The following is a 14,957-nucleotide window of genomic DNA, read 5'->3' on the forward strand; positions in this document are numbered from 1 at the left end:
CTGCCTGAAACATGGAGAAGGCTGCTATTGACTGAAACAGGTACGAAGGCAAGGGAGGACAATGGTTATCCATGTTGATGTTTGGTCACAGACAGGCAGAGGGGTGTACATTTAAGGAGCCATAATGAGTACTGTGTTGTCTATCAGTTATTTGTGTATGTTCACAAGCAGCTACCCCTACTTCCATTGTTGGTCAGAACCTGAGGCTAAAGCTGGAACCAGAATTCACACACACTGTCTATCTAGCACATCAAGTTGAAAGTCATCAACAAGTCTAAGTTGGTGTTATGTGCTAAAGGAGTTTAGGTCTCAAGTGTGACAGTGTGCCTCAGGCAACCGTTCAGGCAGAAATAATCATAAGTGACATTTAACCAAGCATATAATGAGATGGTTAGGGCTGTGACCATACCAGTATCACGATATTTTTTCCACGTCAAAAATGAAAACACGAAGCAGACCAAACTCATTGGTCCTTGAAAAACCTGATGTATGTAAAAAATGTTTTGTGCTACAGCTTGAAAAATTAACAAATGTGACTAGATGACAACATAATGATGCTTGTTTCCAACAAATAACTGAAATATACAGGCTTAGAAATAACTGAGATGAGTGTTAGATGATGGACTGGTGGCAGCCGGATGGGAACGGAAGCAGCAGCACCTTTCATACATATTTGCCCAGTGTAGAAGCGCTCAGAGAGCAACTTTTTGGACCTGAATGCCAAGACTGTCAAGATAAAGGTGCTCAAAGTTGAAACATTTTGCACCACTGGAAAAGGTAAACGGTTGAGATGTCAACCCTCCATAGGAAACCTATTGGAATCATAGAGATATAGATAACAGAATAGACATTTAATTTGACATACGACGGTGGGTGGACTGGCGGTCATCTTTGTGGTAGTAATTTGAAGTTAAAACATTTCAATTGCAGTGGTCTGAAGGGATAGATCCATTCTATGAATTCTATTTCTGATTGAAATGCCACACGCCCTGTATTCAAGAGCACGTTGTGTGTCAACTGGGTCCAAAAAGCACGTTCCGGACCCCTTCTTCCAAACAGGTACATAAAGTCTTGTTTCAATTCAAAAGGGATTCTGTCAAAAAAAAGTGATTGAATTCAAATGGATTGACCCCCATTCTCTTGTACAAGGCAGAGTGACTGTTCATACAAGTAAAACAACCTCACCACGTCACAAACCTGTCTGACTAGCCAGTGCTGTTTTTGCCAAAAAGCTTCAACAGAAAGTCTAAGTCAGAGACAAACACTGAGGACACAGCATTGTTGAAACTGTTAAAGGCAGAACACCCTCCATCTGCAATACAATCTCAGGATTCAGGATGTTGTAGTTGCCGATATAGATATTTCCTGAATGGATTTGATGTCTTTATAGAGAATGATGGACAACTGGATTAATACCTCAAACTGACTGGAATTGACTCCCAACCATGCGTACAGGTGAGCCATTGGAATCTTTACAAATGTATGATCTCAATTCTCAACTGATCTCATTTCTGAAGTTACAGAGAGCAAAGCAACAACCTTCTTAAAAAAGAGAAGCTTTACCACACAGCTGATGATAAGTCATTGCTATGGTTGAATATTGCAACATCTGTGGTAACTCATCGGAAGTATATGCTGAATGAAAACCGAGGCTTTTCAGTTTTGGTCTCAATGAAATTCATTTGTTCATGACATAATTTTCCATTTTTATAGAATGTCGGAAACCTAAACGGTGGTACAAATCCCATCCTCTGTTTAGTATGAATGTAGTGAATGTAACAAATCATGTCTCACTGCTGCAAAGGAGTTCTTACTGTAACTTACTACTTGTGGTCGAGCTCGATTCAGAGTGCATTAATGCATGGAACTGTAATGTGTTTTTACATGGCCAAAGCACATGACCACGTGATCCATTCCAAAACAGTACAGAAATGTCCCAATCCCATCCAATTTTCTCTCTCTCTCTCTCTCTCTCTCTCTCTCTCTCTCTCTCTCTCTCTCTCTCTCTCTCTCTCTCTCTCTCTCTCTCTCTCTCTCTCTCTCTCTCTCTCTCTCTCAAATTGCTAGGAGGCTGGCTCACATGGAGGAACATGTAGAATTCTGCTCATAGATTATACATGTATGAACTACACATTTACACATCCAGCCCAAAGCAGGAGGTTTAACAAAAAAAAATTGGTGCAGTAATCTGAGCAGCGTAGTCAGGTATTTGCACACCAATTTCCAGATCATGATTTCGATGGATGAATGGACTCCGGCATTAAGGATATTTTATTGTTGAGTTGCCTATCGTTAAACCTACTTATGTAACCTCTGTTGTCAGAGAGTTGAAAACTGTAAAATTGTTCAAGGTGGCATACTTGCAAGATAAAACTGTGTTGAACTACTGTAACTCAACTATTAATACCTAGGGGGGTATGTCACTCACTGAATTTGCTGGGTTGCTCTCTCGCTCACACACACATACACACACACACACACACACACCTGTAGGATAATAACTACAAGTCTGGGCCAGTCCTGAAACTGATCAACAAGTAGGCCTACAGACCAGGGGATATCAAGTCAGTTGTTCAACTGAATGCATTTAACCAAAATGTGTCTTCTGCATTTAACCCAACACCTCTGAATCGAAGAGGTGCAGGGGCCTGTCTTATTTGACATCATCAACACCCAGGGAGTAGCTGTTCTTGGGGGTAACTACCTTGCTCAAGGGCAGAACAGCAGATTGTTCCACTATGCTGGCTATGGGATTCAAACCAGCAACCGATCAGTACTGGCAGGGCGCTCTTAACAACGAGGCTACCTGCCGCCAAGGGAAGCAAGATATACGAATCCCTACAATCGTGACAATGCTGCCTCCTTTTGCATTTTATAATGCCAAGCTGTCCTATAGCTTTATCATCATTCCTCAGCTGCTTTTTCAGATTGATAGTTATTGCTCAATCCTATGGGTGCGGTAAGTATAGAATTTTCTGGAATTCAACCTGTTGTGAATGTGTCTCGGAAGGTGTGCCTCTTTCGAGGCCAAGTCTTCATTCCTTTCTTTCACTTGAGGATCTCTTCTGCAGCTACAGAGAAAGACTAGAGGATTAGAGGAAGACCCATTAGAGTACATAATTGCAGAATGATGCTCTGTGTGTATGAAAAGTTGTATTGCTGTCACAATGAATTCATACAATGGTTGTCTTGCCGCACATCATATTTCTTGTTTCTAGCTTTGGAACATTATCTGTGTAATTGTTTGACATGTTTACTGCACCGTTAGAAGCTCGTAACACAAGCATTTCGCTGCACCCGCTATAACATCCGATAAACTGCTACAAAATAAACTTTGACCTGATTTGATATCGTACCTGAGAACAAAATAAAACAGTATAATGACACTAATAATGAGAAACTCTGTCAGACTGCCATCATTCAGATCGGCTGTATTCAGACTCTCTCTCTCTTTTCCTCTTCAGGTGAAAATGACATGCCCAAACTGACCTCTTGACTTGACCTCTGATAGGTCAGGGCTCAGATTGGAATACCCCCCAAAATACAGACCAGTCTAAACCCCTCAACATGTCTTTCCCGGAACACTTCACATCCCCCTTACCCCCCAGACCAGAGGCCAAACCCCGGCCCCCCATCTCTAGAAAAACCCCTTCCTCCAATGGAGCCCCCTCCACCCCCTCCCAGCTCGGAGAGATGGGCAGCACAGACCACAATCCGGGGGGGAAAGTCAACAGCATTGTGAGTAAGTTCAGCCACCCAGAGACTACACCAACCACCAGTGGAGATGCTAAACTAACCACCAATCCAACTCTCCGGACCCGGGGGCCCAGGAGGGCCCCCACAGTCAAACCCAAACCGACCCGGCACTCTGTCCAGCAGTCTGGGGGTCCAGACCAGGCTCCTCCACTGCCCATGAATAGGAGCCGGATCCTGCGGCAGGCCAAAAGAGAGACCCCTGGAGGAGAGGAGGGAAATGGCATCACAGTCAGTCGATCAGGTAGACAGTATATCAATCAATGAATTCATCAATATTCATTTGTATGAGTCCTCTCACAAAAAGATGTTATGATAGGGACTGATCATTTGTTAGCATTACCAATGTAGCCTACATTTCTACAAGGCAAGCATTACGGAGGAGAGCTACAAAATGAACTGTATTTTTTCCCAATTGAGCTATCCCATGGGTGTTCATGAATCAAGTGTTGTCAAGCAACACAGTAACACGTGACATAATCACTTTCATAACATATCCTCCGAAAGCATTACCAATACTCCCAGCCCAACCCCACAAGCTCGACCTGGGGGTGGCAGGTTAACAAAACAACATGTTGGGAATTTGAATGGAACAATCATTGACAGGTTTCATGTGCCTCGACACATTTCTTTTGTCAGTTTGATGTTAACCATATGCAGCAATGTATGCAGTATGTGCGGTATGTTCCTTTGAGAGCGGAATCTCTGCTCGTGTGTGTTGCCTAGTCCCTGAGGCCGTGAGGGGGACACCTGTATTCACCTAACCTAGAGACAAACGGGTGTGGCTAGACTACCCTGACAGACAGAAGCACCTGTATACAGTAGGTAAACACAGCTCTGTATAGGTAAAGCAGGTCTACTGAAACAGACTGGCTGTACCCCAACACACTCTGGGACGAGAAGTGAGTGTGCCAGACAGAGAGAGAGAAAAACTGGCAGAGAGAGGTTACGTAGAGACGTCGAAGAGAGGCAGAAAGCGACAGAAGAAGAGGAGAGAGCGCAAGAGGAAATGAAAGAGAGGGAGAGGGCCAGAGGCTCCCTGTCTAAGACTGCACTACTTAAAGGCCTTAAAGAGGGTCTCACTGTTTCTACTGTTGCAGAGGGAAAGAAAATAAGGAGCTGATAGCATTTCTGACAACAAAAAAAGAACAAACAAACTTCAAAATAGATTCACATTTTTGGCTGTTTCCTGTTAGTATTAAATGCTCATGAAGCTAAATAACTTGATAATACTTCCCTACGTTTATCTGACAAAGCAGAACTGTGTATTATGAAACTAAGAATGATGTTAATTTGGCTAAGAAAACAAACACACACATCTGTTTTCTATCGTTGTGGGGACCAAATAATTGATTCCCATTCAAAATCCTATTTTCCATAATCCCTAAACTTAACCCCAAACGCCTAAACCTAACCCTAATCCTAATTGTAACCCTAACTCTAAACCTAACCTCTACAATATGCTGTTTCCTTGTGGGGACCGGCGAAATGTTCCCACTTGTCCCACTTTTCCTTGCTTTACTATCCTTGTGAGGACTTCTGGTCCCCTCAAAGATAGTAAACTAAAACGCACACATTCCCAAGTAATAATATATCCCATTTAGCAGACACTGTTATCCAATGCAACTTAGTCATGCACGCATACATACATTTTACCTTTGGGTGGCCCTGGGAATCAAACCCACAACCCTGGAGGTGGAAGCACTATGCTCTACCACCTGAGCCAGACAGGACCACGTGACTTCATTTCACTCATCTCTTAACTATGCTATGACACGGTCATCAGACTGCTTCTACCACGTCAATCGTTACTGTTCAGGCACTGGAGACTCCCTTTATTCACTCTCTTCTGTTATGATGCACTCTTTTTGTGAGGCCTAAGGTTTAAAGGGAAACTCCACCCAAAAACTATCTTTTGGTATTTGTTTCATTAGTCCATTGTTGATATAGTCCCAAAATGTTTGGCTTGTCAGCACTCAATTTTTCAAGATATGTAGCTTTCAAAATACGGAAATCATCACTGTATGATGCTGCATATGATGCAAAATGATGATTTTGAATTTTGAATTTCTGTATTTTGATATGTACATATCTTGAAAACTTGTGGGACTATGTCAACAATGGACTAATGCAACAAATATCAAAATAAAATGTCGGGGTGGTGTTTTCTTTTGTTACCTTTCCCTAGAGAACTGAGGTCAATCAGGACACAGAAAGAGAAACACGCGCGCACACACGCGCACACACGCACACACAGTGAAAGTGATATGCCCTGCTATCATATAAATCAGATATAGGAACATTCTAGGCAGGAAGCAACACATTCACAGTGATCAGTGAACGCCATAAAGGGTTTAAGTCTGCCAAGGTTCAAGGGTCAACAGAGAAAGTGATCCCTAGTTCTTGGGCTTCCTTTTAACAATAAAGCAAAACAAAACAAAAAATGTTATTTCTGATGCTTTGCTAATTTCCCATTACTGCAAATATCTAGGCAAACACGTGGCAGTGGATGTAAAAAGTGATGTTATGTTAATGCTAATTTAGTGATATGTGTCATTCCCTCTCCCATCAGCACCTGGCGGAAAGGAGGTAGAGCGACAGCTGATTGGAGGAGTGGAAGCAGAGGCGGAGCACAGTTCAGACACGCCCCTTAACCCATGCTTCGACTGGGAATGCAGTTGTGTTTGTCACGTCCACATGCCCGGCATGAAGCTGGTATGGGTGCCCATCGATGAGGAAGAGAAAGAAGATGAAAAGGAGGAGGAGGTTAAGCTGGAAAGGGAGGAGGAAGAGAGTGGAGGGGAGGGGACCTCCTTGGCCATAAAACGCCCCCCCACTCCCCCTAAACAGACCCATTTTAAAGCTTCCATAGAGGAGGAGGAAGAGTCTATATATGAAACTACTCTACTAATGGTGGATCCAACACCTAGAAAGATCTGTCAAGAACTGGACATTCCCCTTATCAAGGTTCAGAAACCTGTCCATTGGTCAAAACTGTCCTCCAGCAACTCGGAGGACAACACTTCGGTCCAGTCCGATTCGGACCCATCCCAAACCCAGACTACTGAGGATGCCTCTGTGGCTATCCCACCTCGGGTATCTCTCGCCCAGGACAAGTCCAAAACACCCGGCCACAACCTCATGCCCATTCCCAGGGGGGGTATCGCCTTGCCCCAGCCCACCGCGGAGGAATGGCGCTCCCTGCGCCCCTCACCCCCCAATCCTTCTGCCAGTCCCATAGTACTCCACCGGGCGGGCAACAGAGTCCCCCCACCTCAGCCCCCCAAGACAGGCATCTCCTTCCATTCCGTCAAGCAAGCTATAAAAGGTCGCTATAAAAGAAAACTCGCAATAAACCTGTTTTCTGACATCCTTTATAGTGAGAGGTCATACAATAGAAAAAGGTATATTGTTCATGCTTTTGTGTCTCACTCTAGAACACGAGGAGGATGGAAGCTCTGAAGGAGAGGAGAAGGACACAGAAGAAGACAGGTGAGCTCACTCATCCCCGAGGTTCTTCTATTTCTTCCTCTTATGTCTCTTCTGATGACCTCCATATTTCCTGTTGTACTCTCATCTCCCATGTCTCGTTTTGGCCCTGCTGAAAATCTTCCTTCCTTCCTGTAAGTGACCACAGATCAGAGAGGGTTGGATTGGTGTCGGTGATAGGGTTTCACTTATCCAATCACTTATCAGTGATTACCGAAAGGAGGGGAGGAAGGAAGGAAGGAAGCATATTTAAAGTGTTAGAACCAGACCTATTTCTCACTCATTCATTGTCCAGCTCAGTCAGTTATAGGACACCCTGCTCTTCTTCTTCCCAGTGCCCCTCTCAGGAGAGGATGCTTTATTGGCTGGGAGTCCAGACAGCTGGATGGTAAGGTTACCTGACACCCCTGACACAACCAAAAAGCACCCAAAATATCAGTCATGCATGAATCAGGTTACAGAGCTATAGGTGTAACATTAGACCAAAGGAACAGAACATTCTTGGTCCATCATCATTGTTTGAGGGTCACCCATAGAGTAATACCACACATATTTAAACCTTATCCTTTTTAGTGTTTGACCTTTGCCCTTTGACCCCTCAGTGCCTCTTTACCAGACGTACCGTGCTACCGTCATCCACAAGGAGATCCGGCGCCAGACGGTGTGCCGCAACACCAGCAAGGCCAGCGCTGACTACGACATGGACTGGCCTGCACGCCGGGGTGGAGTGGGCATGGGGGCGGTGGGCAATGGCAATGGGGCACCCAGTGCTACTATTCCGTTGCCCACCCTGGGCCAGAGCACCCTGTGGCAGGACCTACCAGAAGTACGGAAAAGTGGGGTGCTGGAGACCCTCAGCCCTGCACAGTGCAAATACCAGGAGGTGAGGGTGGGGTGGGGGGGATAGGAGGAGAGAGGTGGGAGAATAGGAGGGGAGGGGGGGAATGAGAATAGAGAAGCAAATGCAATTTATGGCTCAGCTTTTCACAGTTAACTGCATGGCTGCTGGAACATGGGTGTGTCAACATAAACAGGCGTATCAACAGAAGTGGGTATATAAAAAGCAAGCAACTAATTTGCCGCATTTGTTGCCACACAGGGCAGTTTTGCGTGGCTGCAACTGTGAGAGCATTTTAGCTAAGCCTAACCCTAACCCTTTTCCTAACCTTAACCTCATTCTCCTAACCTGTTATGTTAACCTGCTACTTTAATTCTCCTAACCTGCTACGTTAGTTCTCGTAACCTGCTACGTAAAAACAAACCATCGATCCTGAAAAAGCACCAGTATCACCACACAGGAACTGAACAATAAAAATGCGTTAAGAAACGAAAAACAACACAGCTTAATCAAAACCATCTAACCAATCAGTTACACCATTTGCTGATGATCCACCCATTTATTTTGCCCTGCCCACTTTCAGACACATTCCACATATACAGTTATCCATACTTGGGTTTTCAGTCATCAAGTAAAGTGAATTATTGATATTTTAGTTGACTGAATTTCACCTCAATGGACTGAATGTCTGCATCAATTGAAAATTCAGTACAGAAATGTGGCCATATTAATCAGCCCATATTGTATGTCTTGGGATATTTCAGTGATGGGCTGATTGTACTGTATGAATTAGAAGTTCACCATCCCATTGTCTCTCTCCCCTCAGAGTATGTTTGAGGTGTTGACATCGGAAGCGTCGTACGTGCGTTCCCTACGCGTTCTCAATGAACACTTCCTGGAATCCCGGGAGCTGGAGGAGGTGCTGATCATCCGGGACAGGAAGACTCTCTTCTCCAATGTCCTGCGAGTCCTGGAGGTCAGCGAGAGGTGAGAGAGAGGGAGGAATGGAGGGATGGCTAGAGAGTGGTACTTGGCTAAAACAGTAAGGAAGGAGTGATGACTTGAATCAGCAGCATGTGGAGGGTTTTGTTGTCGTCCAACATTAATATAAATAAAAATGTTCCTCCCTCACTGTTTTGTTGTTTTTAATAAACCCCTTAATGGAAATCAACCATGACCTTTCTAACTCTTCCCCCCCCCCCCCCCCATTAGTTTTCTGATGGCCCTAGTGAACCGTAAGGAAGAGAGTCTGGTGTTCTCCGACATCTGTGACATCATCCATTTCCATGCTCAGCACAACTTCCCGGTCTACATCGACTACGTCCGCAACCAAATCTACCAGGATAAGACTTACACCTCCCTCATGTAAGACTGGCTTCATTACTGGGTCTAACAGGTAGGGTTGCAAAATGTTGGCAATTTCACCCAGAATTCCCAGATTTTCCTGAAATCCCTGTTGGAGGATTCACAGATTTTCTGCTTACTCCATCCTGATTCCAGGAATCTTCCAACTGGAATTTTTGGAAAACTTTGGAATTTTGGGAAAGTTACCAGAATTCTGCAAACCTACTCAGAGGCCTCTTGGTCTGACAATTGATTCAACCAGAGGAGGAGGGGGTCCTGAATGATGTGTTTGTCCCCACAGGAAAACCAATGTGGACTTTGCCACGGTCATCACCCGTCTGCAGGAGTCTCCTCAGTGCCAGAGGCTGCCATTCATGTCCTTCCTGCTGCTGCCCTTCCAGCGAATCACACGCATCAAGATACTCATCGAGGTGAGGGGCATCATGGTAACTGCAGTTGTTGTGGGCTGCTGTGATGTGGACTACAACAGCGTGTGATCGTAGGGAAAAGCGATAACCCTTATGATTTTAGACTTTTTTTGCTTGTCTTTTTTGTTTGTTTGTCTTGTGTAACATGGCTTGTGGTTGTTGTTTATCAGAACATCCTGAAGAGAACACATTTGGGGACGAAAGAAGAGCAGACTGCCTCCAACGCCTTGGACTCTGTTTCTAAGGTAACCGCACCTTTCGTCTTTCCATCCATCCGTCTGCCCGTCACCAGACATTCTGACTGTTCCATTCTAAAGCAGTGGTCCATCCCAGTCTGGAATTATGGAACAATGACGCCAGTCCCCTGGTCTTTAGTGTGGGATTGATGTCCTATTGTGTCACTGCAGACCATATGACCAAGTACAGGTTGAGAGAGATGAAGACTGTCTGACACTGGAGTACCAGCTAATGTTATTCAAGTAGAGCGGGAACCTCTTGAAAAAGAGATGAACGTGATACACTTGTGAAATAGAGGAACATGGATTTTCATGACATGAGAGAAGGGTTATTGGGATTGTTCCACATGTCTGTGTGAAAGGAAACGTGGAGGAGCTGCCAAGAGGTCTCTTTCATTCAGTCTCCTGTCGTTTTTCTCACACAATTTCTCTTTGTTTTTGTCTCTCTCTGTCTTCCTCTTTCTATCCCTCTGTCTCAGATCATAGAGGAGTGCAACACCCAGGTGGGAAAGATGAAACAGGTGGAGGAGCTGATCCACCTCTCTAAGACGCTGGAGTTTGACAAGCTCAAGGTAATCAATTAATCAGGCAGTCAGTCAGTTAATTCACCACCCAAATACACTAGAACCCTATCCCTTTCAGCTTGATTCTTATACATTTCTCTCTCTCTCTCTCTTTCTACCCCCCCTCTCTCAATCTATCCCCCTTCTCCCTCTCTCTTTCTCCACCTCTCTCTCTCTCCATCTATCCTCCCCACCTCTCTTTCCCTCCCTCTCTATCAGGCCATCCCCATCATTTCCCAAACCCGTGTCTTGGAGAAGCGTGGGGAGTTACAGGAGATGGCCAAAGGGAGCACCCTTTTCAACCTGGGTCACAAGTTCACCCCCGTCTACCTCTTCCTCTTCAACGACCTGCTCATCATCGCCACCAAGAAGGGGTGAGTTCCCCATGTGGTGTTCATAGGGCTTTATGAAGCCATTATAAACCTTCTTAAGGCCTTTATCCCTCATTAATGCTTCACATTTATAAGCAAATGTTGTGCTAGATTAGAGGATGGCTCTACATTCATAGTCTAGGATGAGTCCTAGACTGCCTTCAATGTGTTTGGCTCCTCCTCTCATCCCTGTTAGTTCAGAGCGTTTTGTGGTGTTGGACCACGCCCACCGCACCCTGGTCCAGGTTCAGCCAATAGGAGACGACCAGGTCTCCAACCCTAGCTATGAACATTGCTTCTGTCTGACTCTACTGGAGAACCACCAGGGACGCATGATGGAGAGACTGATGAAGGCCCCTTCACAGTGAGTAGTACACACTGTGTGTGTGTGTGTGTGTGTGTGTGTGTGTGTGTGTGTGTGTGTGTGTGTGTGTGTGTGTGTGTGAGTGAGAGAGAAATAAAACCGTGTGTATGGTGCATATGTTACACATAATACCCCGTAATGAGAGAGAAACAGTACAGAAAGGTAGAGAGAGATTCCGTAGAGATGTTGAAGAGAGACAGAAAGTGACAGAAGAAGAGGTAGAAAGTGTGAGAGGAAGTGAAAGAGCATATGTGAGTCAGGTATACCATGGCAGCAGGTAGCCTAGTGGTTAGAGCATTGGGCCAGTAACTGAAATGTCACTGGATCGAATACCCGAGCCAACAAGGTGAAAGTCTTTCAATGTGCCCTTGAGCGTGCCACTTAACCCTAATTTGCTCCAGGGGTGTCGTACTACTATGGCTAACCTTGTAAAACACATTTCACTGAACCTATCTGGTGTATGTGACAATAGAAAACAACATATATCATCAGGTTGGTGGCTAAAAATGTCTTCATTATGTAACACACTGCCAACTGACAATGATTAACCTACAGTAGTCATCACAGGAATGCATTGACAGCCCATAATGCTCACAAACACACAGTCAGTCACATACTCCAGTTAACACCAACATACCTGAGATACGGGCAGACTAGGAGAACCGGTACAGTATTTTCCCTCAGACATAAGTACACCTATTTTTGTTAACAGATGTGGTATTTGTGTGTGTGTGTGTGTGTGTCTACGGTCTGTTTCACATGTCCATTCTTCCTCCTTCTCTCTTCTTGCCTTTCTTTTCCCCTCATCCATTCTTCTCAGGTCTGACCTGCACCGATGGATAGCAGCGTTCCCTGACCCCATGAAACCTGATGGGGACAAGGAGGAAGTTGTCTATGAGGACTGGGGTGAGCGACTGGTTTAGCTTGGTGACACACAACCTATAATTAGCTGCAGTAAGGCAGCTTGTAGTGACTGGGCTAAATTCAACAATCAACACTGACATCTATCCTCAGTTTACCTTACATGGACACACTTTGTGCTATTTGCACTTGTGGTTTATAATTGTTCGGGTTTGTTGATATTTAGTCTTGTCTCTGTCCTCAGACTGTCCTCAGGTGCAGTGTGTGGAGCAGTATGTCGCTCAGCAGGCTGATGAGCTCAACCTAGAAGCCACTGAGATCATCAACGTGGTGCGCAAGACCAACGAGGGTAAGACCCGGCAGGAAACGAATGTCCCGACCCGTGGTTAGTTTAGGATACTGGGTAGCACTTTATTTTACAAACCAGATAAAACTCATGCTTTACTTGATAAAATGATAACACAGTAATACGTTAAACTCATCTTTCCCCCAACCCCCCTCTTTGTACGTCTTTATCCCAACAATTCTAATTCAACCCTGTACCTGCTAGCAGTTTATTGATTTGTGATGTTGGTTATTCTGCATGACTTCTATGTAAACATCCTATCTCTCCGCTCCCTCTTCCTCCCCTCCCTCTAGGTTGGTACGAGGGGATCCGTCTCTCCAACGGACAGAAGGGTTGGTTTCCTGTGGAGAACGCTGTAGAGATCACCAACGAGCATGTGCGGCGGCGGAACCTTCGAGAACGCTATCGGGTCATTCAGGCCGCCAGCATTGTCACCAACAACATGACCAAGACTACCCCGTAATGTTGATGGGAACATCAGGAGAACATCGACAAGCACTCCGCAGAATGTCAGTCGAACGTTTACATAACGTCACTAGAACGTTGCCGGAATATTAAACTGGATAGGGGAGAGTGAACCAGTGCTTGCCATGCATAGTCCCCTGAAGAACTCTTAGCTGGAGACATAAGGAGCATTTGGAGGAGCTCTATCTTATCAAATTGTTTGATTGGCATGTTTTGTTTTGTTCAAGTTAGTCATTTGGTGAAGTTGTGGGATAGGGTTTCTTTGGGGAACTTTTAAGAACCAGGAAATGATATGTAGTTTTACAGGAGGAAAAGGATGAGAAACTTCTTCTGAACCTAGTATACTTATCCCTGTAAAGTGTGTGTTAGTGTGTGTTAGTGTGTGTGTGTCCTACTGCTGCGGTTTCATAATCACTACAGGGTTGAATACATTTGACCGTCATTAGACGGTAGAGTCGCAATATCGGTAACATAGAGCCGAAACATCTAGTTGAATCCTACTTTAGTATTATGATACCATATGTGTATTAATTCCTCAACAGGCCTCATAGGTGTAAACTCTTTGGTAATGCCAGGGCTTCTCTCTGTTTTATTTTACAATTTGTATCATGTTAAATATTAGCCACTATCGGGAGACCCCCGTCAGTTCATACATTTATATCTGTCACTTTAGTGTTTGTTTCCTTCAATTTGTAGCCTATTGATTCCTTCCATTCCATTTACCATTCTTTCCTCTGTTATGTCCATGTAGTTGTTCCTGAGGGTTGCATTAGTGGATCATATAGACCCTTTTCCCCCGGATGCACGCAACTCTTGGCGGCAGTAAGAAAGCCATCACCATCTGCGCTCATTCAACATAGCCTAGATTTAAGGTTTTATTACTTCTAAACAAAATATAAGTTCTCATATGCTTACAAGGATGTTCTGATTCTTGCTTGAACAGTAGCTAGGGTTATATTTGTTTGTGAGCTTTGCAAAATAACCATTTTGGATGCAGCGGTTGTTAGCTAGAATGCTAACGCTCATTGTTATAGGCTGTAGCAAAAATATAGCCAAAGAACCATTTTACTGGTTGAAGTTGGCCCAGCAACCTTTTTGTGACTGGCCCAATGCTCCTACCCGCCAGGCTACCTGCCACCCCAATTTAACATATTCAGTGTGTGCAAGATAGACACACACCCGTAGAGCACTTTACTCTCCTGCATTAGGTAAATTGTGCAAATTACAGTGTATGTGTGTGTGTGAGAGGGGGGGTCTCAGCTCCCCTAAATGAGACATTAGCTCCCCTAAATGCAACAGAAGTCAAACTTGGAGAGGGAGGTCTCTAAATAATGCTAATTTCACCATTCTTCTGTTTGTTTAAAATGTAGTGGTGAATATGTTTTACAGTGTTAAATATAAAAAATAAAAGCTTCCATATCAAACATTCATCCCACCTCTGTCATGGTTTAAACCATTTGTGTTTTTATTTTATTCATGCACATTAATATTACAATAATGAAACATCCATATAAAATGTGCCAGGGTTAGCCAAAAGCTAATTGGCACCCGTAGTCCCAGGGCAGGTAAGGGCAATTACACAGTCACACTACAAATACTCACACAAGAAAATACTAAATACAAATGCATCCAATAACATATAATTCTAACAACAACAATATCATCAACTGTCGTCTTACATATGAGGAACCACAGATAACTCAGGTGTACAGGTTTGGATAGATTTGAGCCATGTTTCCAATTTCAATTTAAAAGTGCAATAATCAGTGCAGTTTCTCAAGTCCATGGGCAGTGTATTCAAGTATATTATAGCTCTAACAGAGAAGGTCGATTGACTGAGTTTACGGTGTCAGAAAGGGACAACTGCAGTCACCTCTAGTTACTGCCCTTGTTATCCTG

The 14,957-nt window shown here is 44.3% G+C and overlaps 1 protein-coding gene across 1 annotated transcript; it reads left to right on the forward strand.

The window, feature by feature from the left end:
- Nucleotides 1-1,231: 1,231 nt before the first annotated feature.
- On the forward strand, nt 1,232-14,488 carry LOC135510573 (ephexin-1-like). The gene is made up of 16 exons (XM_064931592.1): nt 1,232-1,455; nt 3,465-3,997; nt 6,326-7,081; nt 7,191-7,245; nt 7,578-7,630; nt 7,845-8,125; nt 8,907-9,067; nt 9,293-9,445; nt 9,726-9,855; nt 10,023-10,097; nt 10,568-10,660; nt 10,871-11,025; nt 11,219-11,386; nt 12,207-12,292; nt 12,492-12,596; nt 12,887-14,488. Exons 2-16 carry the CDS (start codon nt 3,568-3,570, stop codon nt 13,054-13,056), a joined length of 2,871 nt encoding a protein of 956 aa, XP_064787664.1. The 5' UTR covers nt 1,232-1,455; nt 3,465-3,567; the 3' UTR covers nt 13,057-14,488.
- The last annotated feature ends 469 nt before the right edge of the window (nt 14,489-14,957 follow it).

The sequence above is a fragment of the Oncorhynchus masou genome, chromosome 23, assembly GCF_036934945.1.
Source record: "Oncorhynchus masou masou isolate Uvic2021 chromosome 23, UVic_Omas_1.1, whole genome shotgun sequence".
NCBI classification, from domain to species: Eukaryota; Metazoa; Chordata; class Actinopteri; order Salmoniformes; family Salmonidae; genus Oncorhynchus; species Oncorhynchus masou.

Bases quoted from the DNA above. Each gene is read 5' to 3' on its own strand.
- LOC135510573 (XM_064931592.1), top strand. From the start codon at position 3,568: ATGTCTTTCCCGGAACACTTCACATCCCCCTTACCCCCCAGACCAGAG. The intron at 7,246-7,577 runs GTGAGCTCACTC...TCTTCTTCCCAG, and splicing joins AAGGACACAGAAGAAGACAG to TGCCCCTCTCAGGAGAGGAT. The intron at 7,631-7,844 runs GTAAGGTTACCT...TTGACCCCTCAG, and splicing joins GGAGTCCAGACAGCTGGATG to TGCCTCTTTACCAGACGTAC.